Genomic DNA, 19,518 nt, shown 5'->3' with positions numbered 1-19,518 from the left:
TTGTGATTTTGAGTTCATCCCCTGAGTCTGTGAGTCCTTGTCTCCTGCCTGCCAGCCACACAGCGTTTCACGACACATTCATGCTCCGCTAAAGTACAGAAGTAATAGATAAACAGTGAAATGACAGAAATGTTTTTGGTTTTTTTGCTAATTTAGAAACTTATGATTTTTTAAAAAGATTCACAGTAAAAAAAAACACAAATGAAAAAGAAAACCAGGAGATTTTCTGTGTGTTAGCAAAAACCTTTTGTCTTATAATTTCTTGAAAGTCTTGGCGTTGAGCTAACAGAACCTTTTCTGTCATTTTACACATTAATTTCTTACAATTTGGCCGTGAAGAGTCGTGCTGGCAGATTTCTTTCTTTTTTTAAAGCAGAATTACTTTATGATGTAAAAAAACATAAAACGTGCCGTTGAAATCAGCTCGTTTTCTTTGAATGAAATGTCTCAGGGGTTAAATGTTTAGTTAAACTTTAAAGCGACAGAAAGGAGAGCTTCACTGGTCCCGCCCACTTTGACATCCTCGGTTCATATGCTGTATAAATATACCGTGTACATGTAGCTACAGTACATCAGAGCTGCAGTTGCGTGTGCTCAGTTGTTATGCTGCGTGGCTGCACAGTCCTGGGAGTGCAAACCATGTGACGAGCATCTTTCTGCTGTAGTGTCTCCTGCAAAGAAGGTTTCCTGTTTCTTCTTATTGAGCAGCACACACACCGACCTGTGACAGGCCAGCTGGTGTCTCTCCTTTGCTCTTATGTGAAGCGTTTAAATAAAACATTGTCCTTTTCGTCCTCTCCCACAGGTTGGTGCTAAACAGCGAGTTGCCACTCTGATTGGAGTTGCCGGATCAATAAGCTAATGGAGATTGGCTGCTGCCGGACATCTGCTTCCTGTTTCCCGTTTGACCGTCCCGAGTGTTGGATCAGCCTGAACACGCATTCAAACCCACACTGTCCTCCTCCCAGCTCTGGCTCTGGCAGGCTCCTGATCACCATCCTGTAAACCACATCCGTACTTCAACTCAAACACACACAGACGTACATCTGTCCTTCAGTCCACACACACGCTCACGCGACGAGCTGGGTGCGCACTCGCCGTACTGCGTGGACGTCTACCTGACCGACCTGGCAGCAATGACTTCACACAGCCACCAAGGTAAGATGTTTGTCTACCACTTTTTACCTGTTATGCACCGAGTGGGCCTGCTCAGTCTTCTAACTCTCACAGGAGTAAACGGCCAGGCACATGCGTCCGGCTGATGTTGCCCTAGTGTTAAACAAATACCACAGTCTACAGCTTCATGCAGATGCTGCTTCACTATCCAGGAGTTTAATGTATCAGTCTGCCTTGTAGTCAAGACGTATTTGCAGCAGAACAGGAATTAAATCAGAGAAAAGCTTTAAAAGTCTGTGAATGTTGTTTCAGAAATACAGAAGTACAGAGACTGCACCTGTAAGCCGCTTTGCAACCCAACCCAGCTCCTCCTTTTGTACCTTATTGTCATATCTGATGTGACTGATGCCTGCCTCGCCTCCACACCACCAAATAGAAACCCTCTGCAGGTGGAAGCAGCGATCCTTTTTGATCATAGTGGGCCTGGCTGAATTGTAGGTGTGTCTCGGATGCTGTTTAAAACCATTTTTAGAGACCTAAAAAACGACCTGTCATGTGCAGATTAATGAGAAAGTATCCCCTTCGGCGCCGTCACATTAAGGGAAATCTGTCTGCTGCTACATCTGCCGTATTGGCGTGTGCGAACGCTTTGATTGTGAACAGAGGCGGATCGTGGCTCGCTTCAAATCCAATAAAGCATTTTAATCTGGTCTTATAACTGTTAATGGGCTCGATTCAATATGAATGAGCTCCGGAGGGGCGAGAGAAAAACGTCCACGGCGTCGGCTTAGTAAAGACTCTCCCTCTTTCCTTGTTGATGACTGATCGCTGCTCCGTTTGGAAGCCTTCACTTGCACTTCCGCGAGCTGATACATTATTTAGCGACCAGCTGGTGGATGAACAAGGTTAGCTTCCTGCCACTGGCCGCCGCGGTACCTGACAGCGTCGGCTGTGTTTACTTTATACACCTGGGAGTGTGTGCAGTATAAATACCACAGCTGGGGCAACCGCCGGGCCCCGAGGGATCGGAGCGAGCCGTAGTCTCAGCCGGCGTCCTCCGTCCTGCAGCATCGCCACATGTGATGCACATCACAGAGGGTAGAGTGGATATTTGGCCTGTTTAAGATGACTATAGATCAGCCAGAGAGGTCGCACACTTTCCTTTTCCCTAAGCGTTTCCTTTATAAACTTGGATTAGAGCTGTGCAATATTTGCGCACACACACACACACACACACACACACACACACACACATACAGTCATATTTTACTATCTTAGTGGGGACATCTAATTGACATAATGGTTTCCCTAGAGCCGCTTACCTCGACCCTAACAATCAAAAATGGATGCCCGGCCCTAAACCTGACCACAACCTAATTGTAGCCCACATGAGTCTCAAAAATGCAAACTCAGGATGAGCATTTGGTCCCCATCAGTTTAGTAACTTCCCAATTTTTTTTGGTCCCCACAAAGATATGTTAGCATGACACACACACACACATTAACTCATTATCATCCGCCGAGCTGACAAAGCTAATAAACTGCTAATCCCGAGCAACGATTTTGACATTAATAACTGGTAATTTATGCGAGGTGACACGTTACATGATGACAGTGGGAGTGTCAAACGGAAGATAACAAGTGTCAAATAATATTCAGTAACTACATTAACTGCACGTTTGCTTGTGAGCCTTTAAAGATGTTTTTATTTGTTTTTTAAATAAGTTTCTGTATTTTGTTTGAGGATGACTGAGCAGTGACTCACAGCTGAACGCAGCCTGTAACAAAAACATTTGCTTCCGTTGGTTGAATCCATGAAAAACACAAATATAGAGAAAATATAGGCAAGAAAGCTGAGAGTAGAGCCAACTCTCTTTTTCTATTAGAAACTGCATTTTCATGCATATTTGTGTGTTTCAACAAATCACTGCACCTATTTCTCAGTTTGCTAGCGAAGCACAAAGAAACCAGAGGTGGCTCGAGGCTTTTGCACAACATCAGTGAGCGCGCAGGCGCCTGAGGGGTTAATAAGTGGTTGATATAATTCGGGGGAAGGTCTTTCAACGCTTTAAAAGTGGTAAGTAAGAATTTCAAATCGAGTTATGGTAGCTTTAAGTTAAGGCTGTGAATGGACGTTAATGGAGTTAAACGCAGCGGTTCATATCGTTACGTTTACAGATGCCTTAAAGGCTGATTTAACATCGCACTTTGGAGACTTGCAAGACGCCGATCCTCACCTTTTGCTCTTGAGTGTAGATTCTTTCATTAGACGCCGTCTGCTTAGCAGAGAGAAGCTGAACTCCATGAGAAAAATCAGCTTCGGTAAAGGAACTGAAACAGTAACGCAGGCTCACGGGGTTTTTACGATCGATAGCTGCTCTTTATTTATTTATTTATTTATTGTTTTTCCTCCAAAAATCTCTGAAAGAACACAGCACTCATTATTTGATGGCAGTGACTGTTAGAACGAAGCAAACAGTGATGTTGAATCAATGCCCAGCTGTGAGCAGGAGCCAGGGCAGGAAGCTTCACTCTGTTCTGGGCTGATAGAAGAAGATAAACTAACCAGCTCCTGTCACAATATGAAACGAACCCTTTTTAGTTTCCCTGCGCTCCCTCTCGCATCCTCAGCGTGCTTCACCCCCCCTCCAGCGTGCACAGGGATGCCCCCTGTTAGCTCACCTCTCGCCGACACAGAAATAGCCGCGATTCTTCGTGCGAGGCCCGGAGATTACGACTCGTACCTGTTGAGCGGCTGCTTCCCGCTGTCTTGTTTGCTGGCGGGGAAGCCTTCAAGAGGAGGCGATCCCGGCCCTCGAGAGCGCTGCCAAGTGTGGGCGTCAAATTTGAGGTGTTGCTTGTCTCGTTTGAATGACAGCTTCAAGACGCACTTGTTGGATGCCGGCGCAAAGAGGGAGACGGAGAGAGATGGAGAGAGGCAAGCCAGGAGGCATTTTAAAGGAATGCGCGCTGACCTCGCGGCACTTGTCAGCCTTCTGTTTCTTTTTTTGTGTGACAGCAGTATTTACAGAGCGGGGAATTTCTCCGGAGATCTCTGCTAATAACTGCTCTTTTTTTTGAGAAGCAGATGCAGCAGAGGTGCCTTTAAGACTCTGCTGCTCTCACCGTTAAGGTGAATTACTTTCATTTAGAGTCACAATTAAAACAACAGCGCCTGTGTTCTCGAGGTGAACAATGAGACTTTCAGATCCACGGCTTTGTTGTGCAGTGTGATCCAAAGCTGCCAACTTTCTGCTCTGCACTTATTTCCAATCAAGCTCTGAGTGTGTGTGTGTGTGTGTGTGTGTGTGTCTGCTTGTATGCCATTTTTTCTAATCTGTAAATGAGCTTACTAGCAGGCACTATTATTTATTTTTCCCCTTCAGGACTCATTTTCTTTATTAAAGCAGCTACATTGTCTGGATAGGTTAGATTAAATATCATTTATCACAAATCTCTTCCCAGAAAAATGAAATATAAAACACATTCTCAGGTTTGATTTCCAACAACAACAAAAAAAAGGGGGTCAGCCCTGATTTTTTTTTTTTTTTTTTTTTTTTTTTGTGTGAATATCAGCAAACAGGCTGGAGTGTTTGCACAGTAATGATTGCTGTGTGTTCCAGGAGCTTTAACACATTAGCCTGCGATATTTGTTTTACACTCGTGCGTAGCGGCGAGCTAACGTGCTCGGTGTGTGGTGTTAAACAGGGCGGTTGTCCCTCTAAATGTCACGCACGGGATTAATAAGAGCTCAGAGTATAGAGTCCTGCAGCGCCCACGCTGATTCAGAAACATCAGCTCAGGTCCTCGGCGTGTTGAGCTTTTCTCCGCGATGACTGAGGGATCCTTCGTGGTTGCGGTCGCTCGGCGAGCACCCTTATCAGTTTCTAGGCTTCCGCCTATAAAAATAAAAGGAAGCAGGGCCCAATAAACTACACAAGTCCGAAAAAAGGACAAAACCAAAACGTATTAATAATTAAGTAAGACAGAAATGGATGAAAAGGAAAAAAGCGGTTTGGGTGATTCCTGTCTCTCCACTGTTACTGTCCAATAAAGGTGAAAAACAAACAAAGAAGAAGACACATGCGTTTTCCTGCGATCCATAAACCATTTGCATATAAACATAGAATGACTACATCCTTTAAAAATCCATCCTTTATTCAAAGTATTTGAAAGATTAAAACCAGCTGAGCCAAACCAGACTTTAAATCCGCTTGATGTTACCAACAGAGGTCGAAGCCGGTTGGTTGGGAGCGTGCAGAGAGCAAGACAGACGCTTTATTGTGGAACTGATGCGAGCTGGATGAGCTGTGAGTGGAAAAGGAGGATGTTAAAAAAAGAGCAGCTGGCCTCCTCAGGTGCTGAAGAGGGAAGGTGATGCCGCTCGTTGGCAATGATTTGTTTTCATCTTAGTCAGAATCGCGCCGGCTTTCCAGGAAAGCCTGTATTGTTTACCACTTGGCCTGCAAATGAATCACACACACTCACACACACTCACACACAAGCATGCACTCAGGCCACCAAATGGTTACTAAGTAAGTGGCAGGTGTTATTTTGTGAATGAGAGGTTTGAACTTTACATTGTTGCATTGGGGGGGGGGATTAATAATTAACACGTTCTGCGAACGCTATCAAAAGCACGTTGACAGTGGGACATAAAGTGTGTTCAGATTAGATTTTTTACTGCTTTATTTTGCAGGGTCTGTGTGGGCGTGAGCGCCTTTTATGGCTCTGAACCGGTGAACTTGACACAGTGCTCTTTTCCTCGAAGGCTCAGCGGTATCTAGGTTACAGGCGCCCGTTAGGTTTACGCAGCTTGGAAACGCCACAAATCGGTGAGGAAAATAACATAATTTTAAAATAAACACTAATGAGGAGGGTCGGGAGATTGCTTTGCATGGGCTGGTACCCAAGATTAGATAATTCTCTCGAGTCTCACACATCCGCTGATTTATGTCTTAGACAAGCTAGTCGTGCTGCGGTTGCATTAAAGAAGGATTTATGGTCAGGGTACAGTCATTCCTGTCCTTTGCTTTTTGGTACATACAAATATTGCTTACTAGGTTAAAAGTACACTTTTAAAACAGTTTCCAAGTTAAAAGCTCTCTTGTGTTCCCCCAGAATATTTTTCACTGTTTATACGATGCTTATAAACATCAGGTTTGGCTGTGCAATAGACCGGCGACTTGTCCAGAGTGTACCTGACCTTTTGGCCCTATAACAGCTGGGATAGGCTCCCTGACTTGGACGAGCACTTAAGAAAATGGATGGGTGGTTAGATGGACTCCTGGTTTGAGCTCTGCTCCACTCTGTAAAAGTGTCTGTAGCTTTAATGGAGCTACTGCTGTTACCTTCCAGGAAGTGGTCTGCAAGTTACTGTAGATAATGCTAGAACACCGACTCTCTGGATTTCTGGTTCCACTTGTGATAAACTCTAGAATTAATGCAACTGTGCACCAGATCTTCATCATCTTTGGGGTAAACCTGTTCCTCCTTCTGACATCGTTACCACATCATCATGTTTTTGATAGAAAGGCTTCAAGTCAATAGATGTGGTTCCATCATTGGATCTTTTTGCAGATTTTGATTGTAGTAAAGCATCTTTCTGTAACCGTCAGGGATGTCACAGCAGTAGGGCTGCCACGATTAGTCGACTAGTCACGATTACGTCGACTATCAAAATCGTCGACGACTGATTTAAAAGTCGACGCGTCGTTTGAAGCTTTGTAAGATCACAAAAGACGCAGGAATAAGTAGTAGGATTTAAGAGTGTAATAACGGACTGAAACAGAAGATGGCAGCACTGCATGTACAAGGATGCCAGCTGCCGTTAAACCCCGAAGAAGAAGCAGCAGCGTCCGGTATCGTAGCTGTGTCCAAATTCAGGGACCGCATCCTCCTGTGCCCGCATTTGTAGGCCGATTACGTTACAGCGACACGACGAAGACGGTCCAAATTCTAAGACTCCGACAAATGCGCCCTTCATTTCCCCAGATTTGAAGGATGGGTCGGGTGTATACTTCGTGGCCCAACCTATCCCAGAATTTATAGCGCGGCCCAGCTCAGTTTCCAACAATGGCGGCAGCTAGTTAGTTTTAATATTACTCTTATTATTCTTTCTGGGTCACAAAATAACCGTTAAACATATTTTCAGGCGAGAATGTAGCTGTGTAAACCTCAAATATCTGCTCAGTTTATCAAGACACCACATATTTTCAAAAGCGCTCCGACGTTTTCGGAGACGTCTGTTACCCACTAGCTCGATAGCTAGCCGGGGGCTAGGCTAACTAGACCCGTGAGAACACCGGACTCCCGGCAAATCATTTTCAAACCCACCGCAGTCTTTCGCTACTCAGGTTAAACATATATAAGTCACTTAGATAACTTAAAAATGTTATTGTTTGGCTTTTTTCAGTATTTTATTTGTTCCTGAGTAAATCTGTTTGGCTGAGATTAAAGTTATAGTTTTTACACAGCTGAATAAACGTCAAGCAGACAGCTGATTATCAGAAGTGTGAGATGCTCAATATACTCTGGTGTCCTGTTATATTTTAGATAGCAAGGAGTTTATTAAACTTCACCGAAACAATCTGCAAATATCATTAAAATTTAATAAACTATCATCTTGTATTTATTTTTAGTTAGCACATACCTTAAACACTTAAAGCTGTAAGCTAATGATAGTAAAATAAGAGCAGATGCTGCTGGTGCAATAAGCTGTACTTTTACGTCCAATGGATGATGATCTGATTAGTCGAGTAATTGCAAAAATAATCGGTGACTAGTCGACTATCAAAGTGCCCTACACAGCAACACGAGACGGTTTATGGCATCCAGGCATGAAGAGAGCAGTAGCAGAGAATTCCTAGCAGCAATTCAGAGTTGCACCCAGTTAATCCACTAAAGCACCAGACCTGCGCTGGCCTCTGTGCTGGATCTCTGAGCGCACACTAGTACGATGGAGTTTTTTTGCTACTTTACAGCTTTTGCCAGTAATAAAATATGATTTGTGTCACTCATAAACAGAAAAATAGGCTGCCTTTATTTTGATTTAGTGGGTGGATTATCAGCTGAACAGGTAAAACAGTATTAACTCTTAACATTTGCCTGGTTCTAAGCTTGTAAGATATGTGAGCTAACTTAACAGTGAAGCTTTCTTATTAAACAGAAAATTGTCATATTATGAAAGAGAAAAAAAAGGTTTTGAACCCAACTACAGAATATTTAGTTTAGTTTGCTAATCGCTCAATCGTTTTAGAAAAGTGCTTTCCACCTGCATTCTCTTTAATCGCCAGCAGGGGGAGATTCCTCTGGTTGCAGAAAGACATCTGGTTGTGTAGAGCTCTATGGGAAAACAGCCCTCGGCTCTCTTGCTTCTGTAATCCCCACAAACACTTTCCTGATGACTCTACGACTTTAGCCGCTAGCTTGAAGTTATATTGAAATAAAGACGACGTTCATTTAGTAAATTTTGGTCATTTGCAGCGTCAGAAAGGAGGTTTGTTAATTGTAACTCATGATGGGTGCAGGAATTTTGACACTGATACTTGGTGATTTTAACTATCAGATATATCGGCTCCTGATTGTTTGTTTTTTTTCCAAACGTATTTGTTACCAACACAGAGGTTGCAGTGTGCCCCCTGGTGGACAAACTATGCGACATCAACTCTCCTTAAGTGAATGAAGCATGTTTGTGCTGTCTCCCCTTTGTTTTTTAATTGTCATACATCGGCCAGTAAATCAAAATTATTTGATACCGAAATATTTATAAATAGCAGCCCATCATAACAGGTAGCGATGGTTGGGTTTTATCTTTTACTAATGAGCATTAGCCAGTGAAGGCAGATACACCCCTTCCTCTTCACAGGCAGTTTCAAAAGACCAAGATATTGATGGTGAAGCTTTGTTTGGCGAAGGTTTCTTTTATCTCAGTAATGATAAGTTATCCAGTGTTAATACTGTGAAAAATATTCTTAATGGGTTGTAAAGCTGGGTGGCTCTCTAGTTTCAGGGGTGCTAGAGAAATTAAAATAAGAATGTCCTATTCTCACAACATTTCACACCATATAAAATGCATCATGTCCCAAGATCTAATTTTAATAGCTGAGACTTTATGGCTGCCTGACTCACATCAAAAAGAGTCAGTCGAGGTGGTTGAGGTATTTGAGTCGAATGCCTTCTGGAGGCATCCTAGGAGAGGTATTTTAAACATGTCCACCCAGGAAGACGCCCTAAGGCAGATCCAGGACACTCTGGAGAGATTATAGCTCTCAGCTGCCTGTGGAGAGGAAGGTCTGAGCTTCTCTTCTGAGACGGCTTTCCAGGCACAGCTAAGCGTTAGAAGATGGATGGATGGATGAAAAGCACCAAACTCCAATGAAAACATATTTTCAACATATGGAACCATGAACCAGTATCTTAAATCAAGAGTATATGGTGACTTGTATGGCCACATGTTTTCAAGAGACTGTTTTTAGTGGTGGAGTACTATGTCAGAAATGGAGAAAGATGTAAGGTTTTGCCAACTGGGCAACAGAGATGCAATAGTTTCTCTACATAATAAAGTTTATTTCCATACCACCACAAACGACATCATTTGTCATGATCATAAAGTTGATTCAGCATCTCTAAAACATTTTTGAGAAAAGGGGAACACTATAACCTCCACAAAAGTAGGATTTATTGCTAGGCTGTATTACATTGCATTAGTTTTAGCTTGCAGACTTCATATTAGATTTATAAAGCCATTTTTACATGCAGTACTGACTTCTGCCTTCCAGACGAGGAACAAGGGTTAGGAAGAAGAAACAACTTCATAATCTCATTTTCTTTCGTCCCTCTTGTTCTTTTGAACTTTTGAACTTAGAAGATTAATACATGTATAATTTAAAACATTTTAATATCTGAGTAGCATAACCACATCAAATCATGTGAATTCTACTGAAGCTGAGATGGAAGTAAGTCCTCAGGCCCAGCTCTCTTTATATCAGCCATGTTTCTGCTGAGCTTCTGTGTTTACTGAATTACTACGATTTTGGATGACAAGAAATTTATATTATTAGTAATCACAGGAAACGGGTTGTTTCCTGTGATTACTAATGATGAGCATACAGGATGTTGTATGCTCATCAGCATACTACTTGCTCTCATGTTTAAAAATTACAAATTAAAGATTTCTTTGATTTCAGAATTTCAGAGAGTGACAGTTTAAAATTTTGACCAATTCTGATAAAATATTGTTCCGTAGCTGATGTATTAGGTTTTGTGGAGCATTGTTGAGGTTGAGTTAAATAGGGGGTTAGTTTGGTTTCCATTAAATGTTTTTCAAACTCAACAAGTATAAATCTCCAAAAGTTGATTCTGTTCATCTGGACGTAGCGTTTTCTGGGAGAAACGTTTCGTCACTCATCCAAGTGACTTCTTCAGTCTGAAGAAGTCACTTGGATGAGTGACGAAACGTTTCTCCCAGAAAACGCTACGTCCAGATGAACAGAATCTGGACGTAGTGAACAGAATCAACTTTTGGAGATTTATTTTCCTGGATGATTGAGAATGCATCAAGACGTTTTAATCTACAAGTATAAACACAGAGCCAAAGTTTAACAGAATTCCTGTGAATGTGGCCGAGGAGGTGGTCAGCACAAACGGGTAAAAGATGCATGAAAACATTTCATAATAAAAGCCCTATTAAGAAATGAAGGGTCTCTGACAAGTGAAATACTGGGACTTTTTAACATGGTTACAGTGTTGAGTTTGTATTGTAGCAAAGCTTAAGGACGTTAGCTAAAATGTTAGGTTTTTTTTCTCTTGACAAAAGTCATAAAAAGGTTTTTTTAATGTGGGGTGGCTGAAGATGTTTGCTGTGCAGTGCAGTGGGTATCGAATCCATATAGAAGTGAGTCATCCTTGTTGTGCTGTAACAAGTGAAAGGCAGCAGGTTAATGAGGGCAAATCTAATGGATAAACATCAAACACAGGGACTTCAAATAAAATTGCCTTGTGTAGCTAGAAACTAGGGCTGTGCGATATGGCCTCAAATCCATATCATGGTATAATTTGAAGCATGAGCGGTAACAATATATTTTGCAATATAATCTTTTATTCTGTATAACATTTGTTACACACTATAGGGCAAACTTAAAATCGACAGTGTGCCTTATCTATGAATTCTGGTTGTGCTTACTGACCTCGAACCGATTTTACGCAGCACACGGCGTGCAGAAATATGTCAAAAAATGTTTTAGTACAACTTTGGTAAGCTATGAATGCACACTGCTAGATGCATTGTCGGAGCATTACGGCTGCCGTAGTCCGGAGCCTCGCGGAGTAATCTGGGTCCTAAACCAGTGTGGCCAACTTAGCGACTTTGTCGCTATATTTAGCGAGTTTTCAGACCCCCTTAGTGATTTTTTTTTTTTCTTTTTTCTGAAAAGCGACTAGCGACAAATCTGGCGACTTTTTCTGGTGTTATTGGAGACTTATGTATGACGACTTTTTGACATGAAAGCGCGTATCGCTCTCAACAAGCAGCGGTGCTGCTGTGGGCACCTCACCCGCGCCAAAGCGCTCACAGGCGGAGGATAGTCCTCCCCCAGCTGCTATCAGGGCAGGAGATGTTCACACCTGTGCGTCCAAACTGCAAATGAATCGCGCATGAGCGAAGCCGCTGCTCTCGCACTGACTGTAACGCAGTCAGTTCTTCTTTTACTCGTATGCTGTAAGGTTTAAAACTACTTATAAACACACACACAAAGTAACTCCACCAGAGCGCCTGTTTTGGGTCACTTTTGCCGGTCCAAGTGTGAGGGACCAAGCAGCCAAAGCAAAGAGGACACAGGCAAAAAAGTGTCTTCAAAAAGGGTTTTCTTTATTTTAACCCTCAAAGTCCAAAATTAACAAAATTCAAAACCATACTTAGCAGGCCCATAAAAGAGGTCAACTAAATATAACTCTACAAAAAGTAATGTCCAGAAACTTAAACAAAACAAAGTGAGACACAACTTAACTCACAAACTGACCTAATTACAAAGACACATGAGGGTAGCTTTTATAATGATTTGCCCAAACCATTTACACACAATAGGGGGGAAAACAAAAACACACTAATATTAACAAAGCACAGAATAACCTAACTAAACCTAAAACGCCCCTGCTCCTGGTAAGCCCATGGTTGGTCCTGCTGAGCAGGCATCTTGTTCCCAGAGTCCTCAGCCACCGCCCAAACCAGGTAACTCAAAGAAAGAGAAACATAATTAATATAACAAAACATTTTAGAAAAACCACACAATGTTACTATGTGCGCTCCTCATAAACCAGTGTTAGGTTTAACCAAATGATTAATGAAAACTGCAAAGTAAACTAATAAAGTAATTTAGCCCTGTGTGGCTGATGCATCACACCAAGCCCGGGTAAAGGAGCAGGGTTGGAACAAAAAACAAAATAAACCAAAAAAGCCAAAAACAATAATTGCTAAAAGAAATTTAATTTGTAGTTCTAAATAAATTCTAAATGCATTTAGAAAGTTTTTTACTCACTTTGTCTCTTCCACGATGTTATTTCTCTCTCCGACAGCGTAGGTTACAATTACATTAGCATTACCAATTCTGCAAGTCTAAATGGCGTCATCGCCTAATTTGCATGACAGCCAATAGTGATTTTCCTTACTGAGGAGTCTGCAACACTGTCTGGGTCCCAAACTCCGTTTGCTTCAGGTCCCAAAGTCAAACGAACACTGCGGCATCACCGAGAGTTAAAAACTGTCTAAATTCTTTCATCTTTAATAAAATGATCAGCGTTGCTGCTTTACCAGGTGTAACAATTAAGTTTAACATCCATGAAAAGAGAATTTATTAAATTAAACAGAGTTAGAAGTTAGCAGGAAGTTAGCTCGCTAGTTTCCACCTAAACATGATCTTCACAACGTTTACATTGCACCACTTTGATTGTCTTAGTTTCTGCTCCAGACCCTCGTCGTGTGTTTACTATCACCTTTACTATCAGGTCTGTGGGGAATTTTCGCAGGTATGCCGTGGGACCTCTGCTGACGTCAAGCATAGACAGACACGCACATGCGTTTACCCATGGTGCAGGGTTTTCCCCCCTCATGCTGGTTGTGGTAAATCTGACTCAAGAGACCCAAACCACTGTAACTTGCTGTACAGTACGAGTGTGTATCCATGCAGTTTTCACTGACATCACCTTCCCAGGGGTCCATCAGACACTTGCATCCTCAGCATTGTGTTGTCACAGCTTCTCCTCTCGGTCTAAAGTGCTGAAAAAATACATCCCCAGACACGTAGCCTCAAACTTTCTAGGTAATTGTTGTCGTGACCAAAAACTAATTTTGCAAGTTTATTAAGGCAGGCTTTAATAAAAACTCCGGCTCCCGCACTGTCACACTGCTGCTGACAGTAGTTTGCCTTATCGCACATGGCAGGGCCAGAAAGGTGATTTATTACCTTTTGTTTTTACTTAAAAATTAAAGCCCCCCTCCCTTTATTTTGACAGGTTGCTGCTCTGAGAACCATTTTTGGAGTCTTTACCCTTGCCACCACAGTACAGGCATGCACACAGATCTCTATACGTCTGTATTATAGATTTGCTTTTTATTACACCTACCAGATACTATTATTGGGGAAGCGGCAGCATAGAGACTTAAGGAATGGGGTTGGGACTGGAAGATCGGTGGCTTGTCCCAACTAGTAAATGGAAAAAGTGAATGAGAAACCTTTTTTTCCTTCATCCTATTGCAAGAGAAACTGAGGAAAGTGAAGCACACATAAGTATGACCGTGTGTTTCCTCACTGGTCCATCAGAGCTGCTACAGTAACGCTGTAGTTTCCCTGTAGTTGGCTGCTGAGATGCACTGAAATACAGGAAGCTCATATCAGGAGTTTCAAGTAAAGTGAAAGCCACTTGCAGCAGCTGACCAAAGTTTAAAGGTGTTTCGTGCATTAAATGCATTTTTTCTTCTAACTCTATTTCACCTTCTGCTTTCACTGACCTCTGTCAGCCTCTTTCTCCAAATGCATGCAACCTCTGCTCAAATCCAGAGGTGAAAGGGTTAAAAGCTTTCACTGCAATAAAGAGGGCCCGGCTTATCCCTGAGTCTATTTTTAGAAGCACACACACACACAGAGATGTGCACGTGCAAGCACGGCGAACAAACGATCATTATTTTTGGTCTCCCGTGTAGATTCTCCTCGTCGTGATTGAGCGCTTTGTTGCCGTGCGGCTAAAAATGGAGCACGGGGCGAGTGCATGCGTGACACGGCCGCTGGCTCTTTTGTGCGGGCGGTCATTGTGCTAGGTGCATGAGCTTCATCGAGGGTAATTTCGAGCCTTATTGTCACGTTTGCCTGGCCGTCCACTTGTGCTGACATGTTGTTTTCTGCCCCTCCGAAACCCAATTACAAAATTGTGGCAGATTGCAAAATGCACTTCAGCGGCGTGTTCCCACAAATGCCGCACCCTCTCTCTCTCTCCCTCGCTGAACCCGGTGAACACAGATGAGGCTGCTGCCAGCCAGACGGTTTGTCCGCGCCGCCCTCCCATGCGCCACCAACTTGGCTGAACATGAGTCCCATCCCAGGACAAACCCAGGGGGGTTTCTTGTGCAGCGTCTGACTCGCCTGGATGCAAAAGGTTCACCGTGTCCTCACCAGCATCCTGCTGCTGCAGCCGTGCTTGTCCTCCCTCCAAAAAACAACACCTAAAACATGCTATTTATGCAGGATGATGTCTCAGTACATGAGAAAAGCTGCGGTTTTAATTGGTGGCAGGACAAAGACAGCGCAGAGCGAACATGAGCTAATGAAGGGACGCATCTTTTGTCCCCGCGTCTTTTGTCTAGTCCCAGCTGAGAAACGGGATACACTGTGTTCTGCCAACATGCTGTCAGCGGCAATTACGGTTTACACTGCTGCCTGGGAGCCCAATCCTTGTGCCTTTTGACATGGTGCTCCACAGTGCTTGACACGAAGCACAAGTGTCTGGCCAGGGCATCAAGGAAATACTACGGTTACGCAAGAGGATCAACGCATCATCTTTGTCAGAACTCGAAGCACACGAGCGCTTAAAGAGTCGATGTGCGTGCATAGTAGGTGCGGAGCAACTGCGAGCTCGGATGCTGTGGGTGTTTGCTGTTGTAAGGCCCAGCGAGCAAAGCTTTACGGTTGCATCACAAATCTCCTAGCAACCATCATGGCTGCCCATTAAGTAGAGAATATTAAAGATGGACGCAAGATCGCTGTCAGTTGAAATAATTTGCACTTTTCTGGTTTTGTGGGTTAATTCGGGCTAATGTCTGCTTTTGTTGTCACCACACGCTCGACGAACGCTGGAATCAAGTTAGAGTTTTAACACATGTTCATAAGCTCTCACTTTTCTGCAAGCTTTCTCGTTTTGTTTTGTTTTGGGGTTTTTTTTGTCTCCATAAATGTAAAGTTGAACCATGCAGCTCCATACAACCATGCAGCTGCTCTCACATGATATCAAAAAAGCTTATCACTGGCATCAGGAGAATCCCAGTTGATAGGGATTTGTACGGAAGAGGATTAGGGCCACTGAACAAAAGCCTGTGCTTGAGATTTTTTTTGTGTGTTTTGTTTTTCACAATTCTGACAGAAAAGTCAAAATTCTTACCTCAGAATTCTTTGGGGGTTTTTTTCCCCCAGAAAGTCAGAATTCTGAGAATAATGTCGGAGAAAAGGTTATTCCCAGAAAAAGTCAGAAAAAAAGTCTGACTTATGACTTCTTTCTGAAAATGTCAGAATTCTGAATTTCTGAGAAAAAACGAAGAATTCAAAAACAGAAAAATACGAAGTTTTACTTCTATTTAAAATGTCTTTTTATTTTGGGGGAATATACACCCCATTTTTTAAGATGCTCTAATTGTCTTCCATATTTTCATAAAGCAGCGCTGACTGGATTTTTCGCTGAAGTTGATTTTTAAGTCGATTGCAGCTGTTTGTGTCGCTTTGCCTCACTGCACAGTAGATTTATTTTGTATGTTGGGGTGAATCGAGCCATGCTGTTGTAAAACATGTTGCTGAAGTGATGAGGCCTTTCTGTTTTAAAATACCCCAAAACTTCGCTATCATTCAGCATTAATGGTGCCTTCACAGATGTGAAAGTTGCACGTGCATTACTGAACCCCTGAATACTTTTACTGCTCGGTAAACGCTGAAAAGGCTGCAGATTCAAACATCGTAAACTTCAGTAAGTACAGCAAGCAGCAGCTGTCTTGGTTCCAACCAGGTTGTGTTATGAACGTACATCTGGCACTCTCATATTTGAGATCATAGTCGAAGGAAGTGGCAAATATCATTATTATGCGCCACAGTCGAAACGGAGTGTGAAAGGGCCCATTCATGGGAGCGTTCTTGTACAGTTGTGTGCAGTGGCAACCCTCTATTGAATGTTGTGGCATTGTTTGCTTTTGGTGCACAGTGAATTCAGGCCTGCACATACTGAACTTGACTTCTTCAAGTATTTGAGATTTTGACTGCTGTGGAAGTCAAATTGGCCCAGGCTGTTTGCTATGATGCAAGCAAACCAGTTGGTCGTCACCGTGTGGCTTTGGTGGTTTTCTCTAAACCAGGCGCGTTATCTTAAATGTGCGGAGTTGCATATTATCTCACACGTAAGTAAGTCACACGTAAACCCTCTCTGGCAGTTACACAGCAAAACAGCGTTTTGGACACGCGTCTGCAGCAATTCTGATTTTTCTGTTAAATGTAAGATGTGCGACCGCCTTGTTTTTCCGAGTCATCCAGCTTGAAACAAAAGGTCAGATGGTTGTTTTCTGACCGTCCGCAGGACGCAAACTTGGCCGAGGCTCACGCAGGGGTCACTCATTCTCTTTTTATCGGGGTCCCTGACGTCAGCCGGCGCCCTTGGGAAGCGAATCTGCGACCCAGAGGAAAAAGCCTCTTCAAGGAGAGGCGTGTTTGATTAATCGTATTGTTCCTGTCGGGTTCACCTTGCTCGCTGGAGTCACCCTGGACAGAGCAGCCAGAACGGAAGTGCGCTGAATGTAATGAGGGCCGGAGCATCCTTCCTCTCTTTCTCAGTCACTGTCTCGCTTTGTAAATGCCACAGCGGCGCAGACAAACGTCTCATTCTCTTTTGTCCCGCATAACAAAGGCCTCTGTCAACATACAGTATGCTCTCGTTGCCAGGACCGGGTCAAGTTTGCCTCTCGTCTCTCCTGGGAGATGCGGCGGACGGAGCCCCTTCACCATTTTGCTAAGCTCGTTAGTTCTGCACCCACCCATTTATATTTCCTATCCCAACATATTTTTGATGTAGCTACGCTAACTTGAGTCGACTAACTCTCTGCCTGAGGGTAGAAGAAGCTATTTATGGCTCCCTGTCTCCCGATTCTTACCCAGTGGAACTGAAAAGATGGAAGGATGGAGAAAGGAAGATATGAAGGAGCTACATTGAGGTGTTGGGGGGGGGGGGGGGGGGGGGCTCTGCTGTGTAACTAGGCTACATTTAAGATTGATGGATCCTGTCGCCAAGGTATAGGGCACTACTTTGGCGGGTTATCGCTTCATTACGTTGCTCTCCGACTGCTGTGTGTCCCACTCTCCCTCTTCAGTGCTCCAGCACACCTATGCTCCCTCCTCCCCACGTGAGTGTCGGGTATCAACCCTGCGGTTTGGGGCTGAAAGCTTATACGCTTTGTCTAACTAACCACAGACAACGACACGCGCACCCCTTCCCCACACTTAAAAGTCGGAGATGTAAAGCTCCCACCAGCAATTTGTGCAAAAGCAGGGCGTAGAATTACTCCAAGCCACAGGTGTCATGCACAGGCAGATGCACCTCATTTCCATTGCAAAATGCAGCAGCGTGTGTTTCATTTGAATAGGAACGCCAGGGGATATCGGCTCTCACCGCCGCGCACGGGTTTGTTTTTGGAGGCTTTGACCACCTTGTAATATTTCCTCGCTCTTTACATAAAGTCTGCAGGAGTTTGAATTTGAATGTCACCTGTTTTCAAACCTGTGTGTGGATCTGTGTCAACAGGGCCAAATGTGACTCAAGCCCACGCCCAAGCCCTCACTTGTTGGGGGGACAGGGTGGTTGAAGGTGGAGGGTACTGGTGCATCAATTCGCGCAAGGTGGCGCGAGACGAATGCACGTACATAATCAGCGCAAAACGCATCCCTCCAGCTTCGAGGCTAATTAAGAGCGTGCGTCTGTGTGTATGTGCCCGTCTGGTCCAGAGAGAATTCCAGAAATAGATCACGCACAGCGAGGCGCTCGCCCGTTTCCCTCTCCTCTTTTTCTCTTTTTGATGCCTCCGGAGGGATTTTACATGGATTTTCATCTCGCGTCCAAAAGGAATAATTGCATATTTGTGCCCCTCAGATGTTTTTGAGCATCGTGCTCAGGATTTTTAGATGTACATGTATTTATGTGCAGATGGCTCAGGTGCTCGTGTTTACTATGAATACACACACATATAGAGGATGGATGCAGCAGCAGTAGTCGCAGGTTTGTGTGCGCTTGCAATGCATGCACTATTTCAATGTCAGTGTTTTTTTTCTCGTTTCGCCGTTTCGTTGCTTTTTCCTCCATCTTTCCATCGCCTCATCATCCCTGCTTCCCTCTACCTCTCTCCCCTCTTACCCCCTCCATCCCCTGATGCATCCTCCTCCTCCTCCTCCACTACCCTTCTCCGTGGCTCTGCTTTTTATAGCCATGTCTTCCCAGGGCTCGGCAGCTACAAAAGCCTTTTCATGTTGCCACTATAATTACAGCCTACACACACACACACACAGACACACACACATGCACATTAGAGGAGTGTCTTTGTGTCTGTATGCATGTGCGTTGTGTGTGTGCTGCTGCATGTGCCGTTACACACAAAAGGGTGAGCTATTTTTACCTCTCTCCCTCCCCACCTCCCCACCACCATCCCCCTCATCCCTCTCTGCCGCCGCTGCTTGCTGCCAGCCACATTTGCTATGCTGAGCACAGGCAGCATCAGTCGAGCCCCAACTCCTCTCCTCTCGCACGCCGAACTCGCGCGCCCCTCGGCGTCCCCTCAGAGCTTTTCCGAGCACCCCCGCGGTCGCGGAGACCCTCGGCGCATTCACCACTCGCTTTCTCTCTCCGGCCAATGGAACGCGCTCAGGCGTCGGTACCGTTGCCGCTGCACGCGCTGGCCGCAGCGCAGATGACCTGAAGCCCGCTTGTTTGCACTGTGGCTGTCTTTCTTTTCAAAAACTGCCCGATTAGGTTTGTCGCTGGAAGCTTGTCTCAATGTTGCGGACCATATTTGAAGCGGAGTGTTCTCTCTCTCCCACAGAGGGAATCCTGGGAAAGGAGCAGCCGCTCGAGGTCCTGAAGACATCGGCGCTCAACCACATCCCAACAGGTTGGACA

At 44.1% G+C, this 19,518-nt stretch overlaps 1 protein-coding gene across 8 annotated transcripts in view; it reads left to right on the top strand.

Annotated features, from left to right (window-relative positions):
- Positions 1-19,518, top strand: part of LOC146492317 (histone deacetylase 4-like) — a 92,247-nt gene that overhangs the window by 9,922 nt on the left and 62,807 nt on the right. For 4 of the 8 annotated variants that reach the window (XM_085151026.1, XM_085151024.1, XM_085151027.1 and 1 more), the window contains exons 2-3: positions 806-1,158; positions 19,442-19,510. In XM_085151026.1, coding sequence (XP_085007152.1) covers positions 1,137-1,158; positions 19,442-19,510 — 91 coding nt within the window. In that variant the 5' untranslated portion in view covers positions 806-1,136. Of the gene's footprint in view, positions 1-5; positions 30-805; positions 18,625-19,075; positions 19,511-19,518 lie in introns of those variants that run through there. The other 4 variants (XM_085151028.1, XM_085151023.1, XM_085151029.1 and 1 more) reach the window with 4 other exon arrangements.

The sequence above is a fragment of the Neolamprologus multifasciatus genome, chromosome 23 (genome assembly GCF_963576455.1).
Source record: "Neolamprologus multifasciatus chromosome 23, fNeoMul1.2, whole genome shotgun sequence".
NCBI classification, from domain to species: domain Eukaryota; kingdom Metazoa; phylum Chordata; class Actinopteri; order Cichliformes; family Cichlidae; genus Neolamprologus; species Neolamprologus multifasciatus.
The sequence above is the reverse complement of the archived record's forward strand: the minus strand, read 5'-3'. Positions and strand labels throughout refer to the sequence as shown.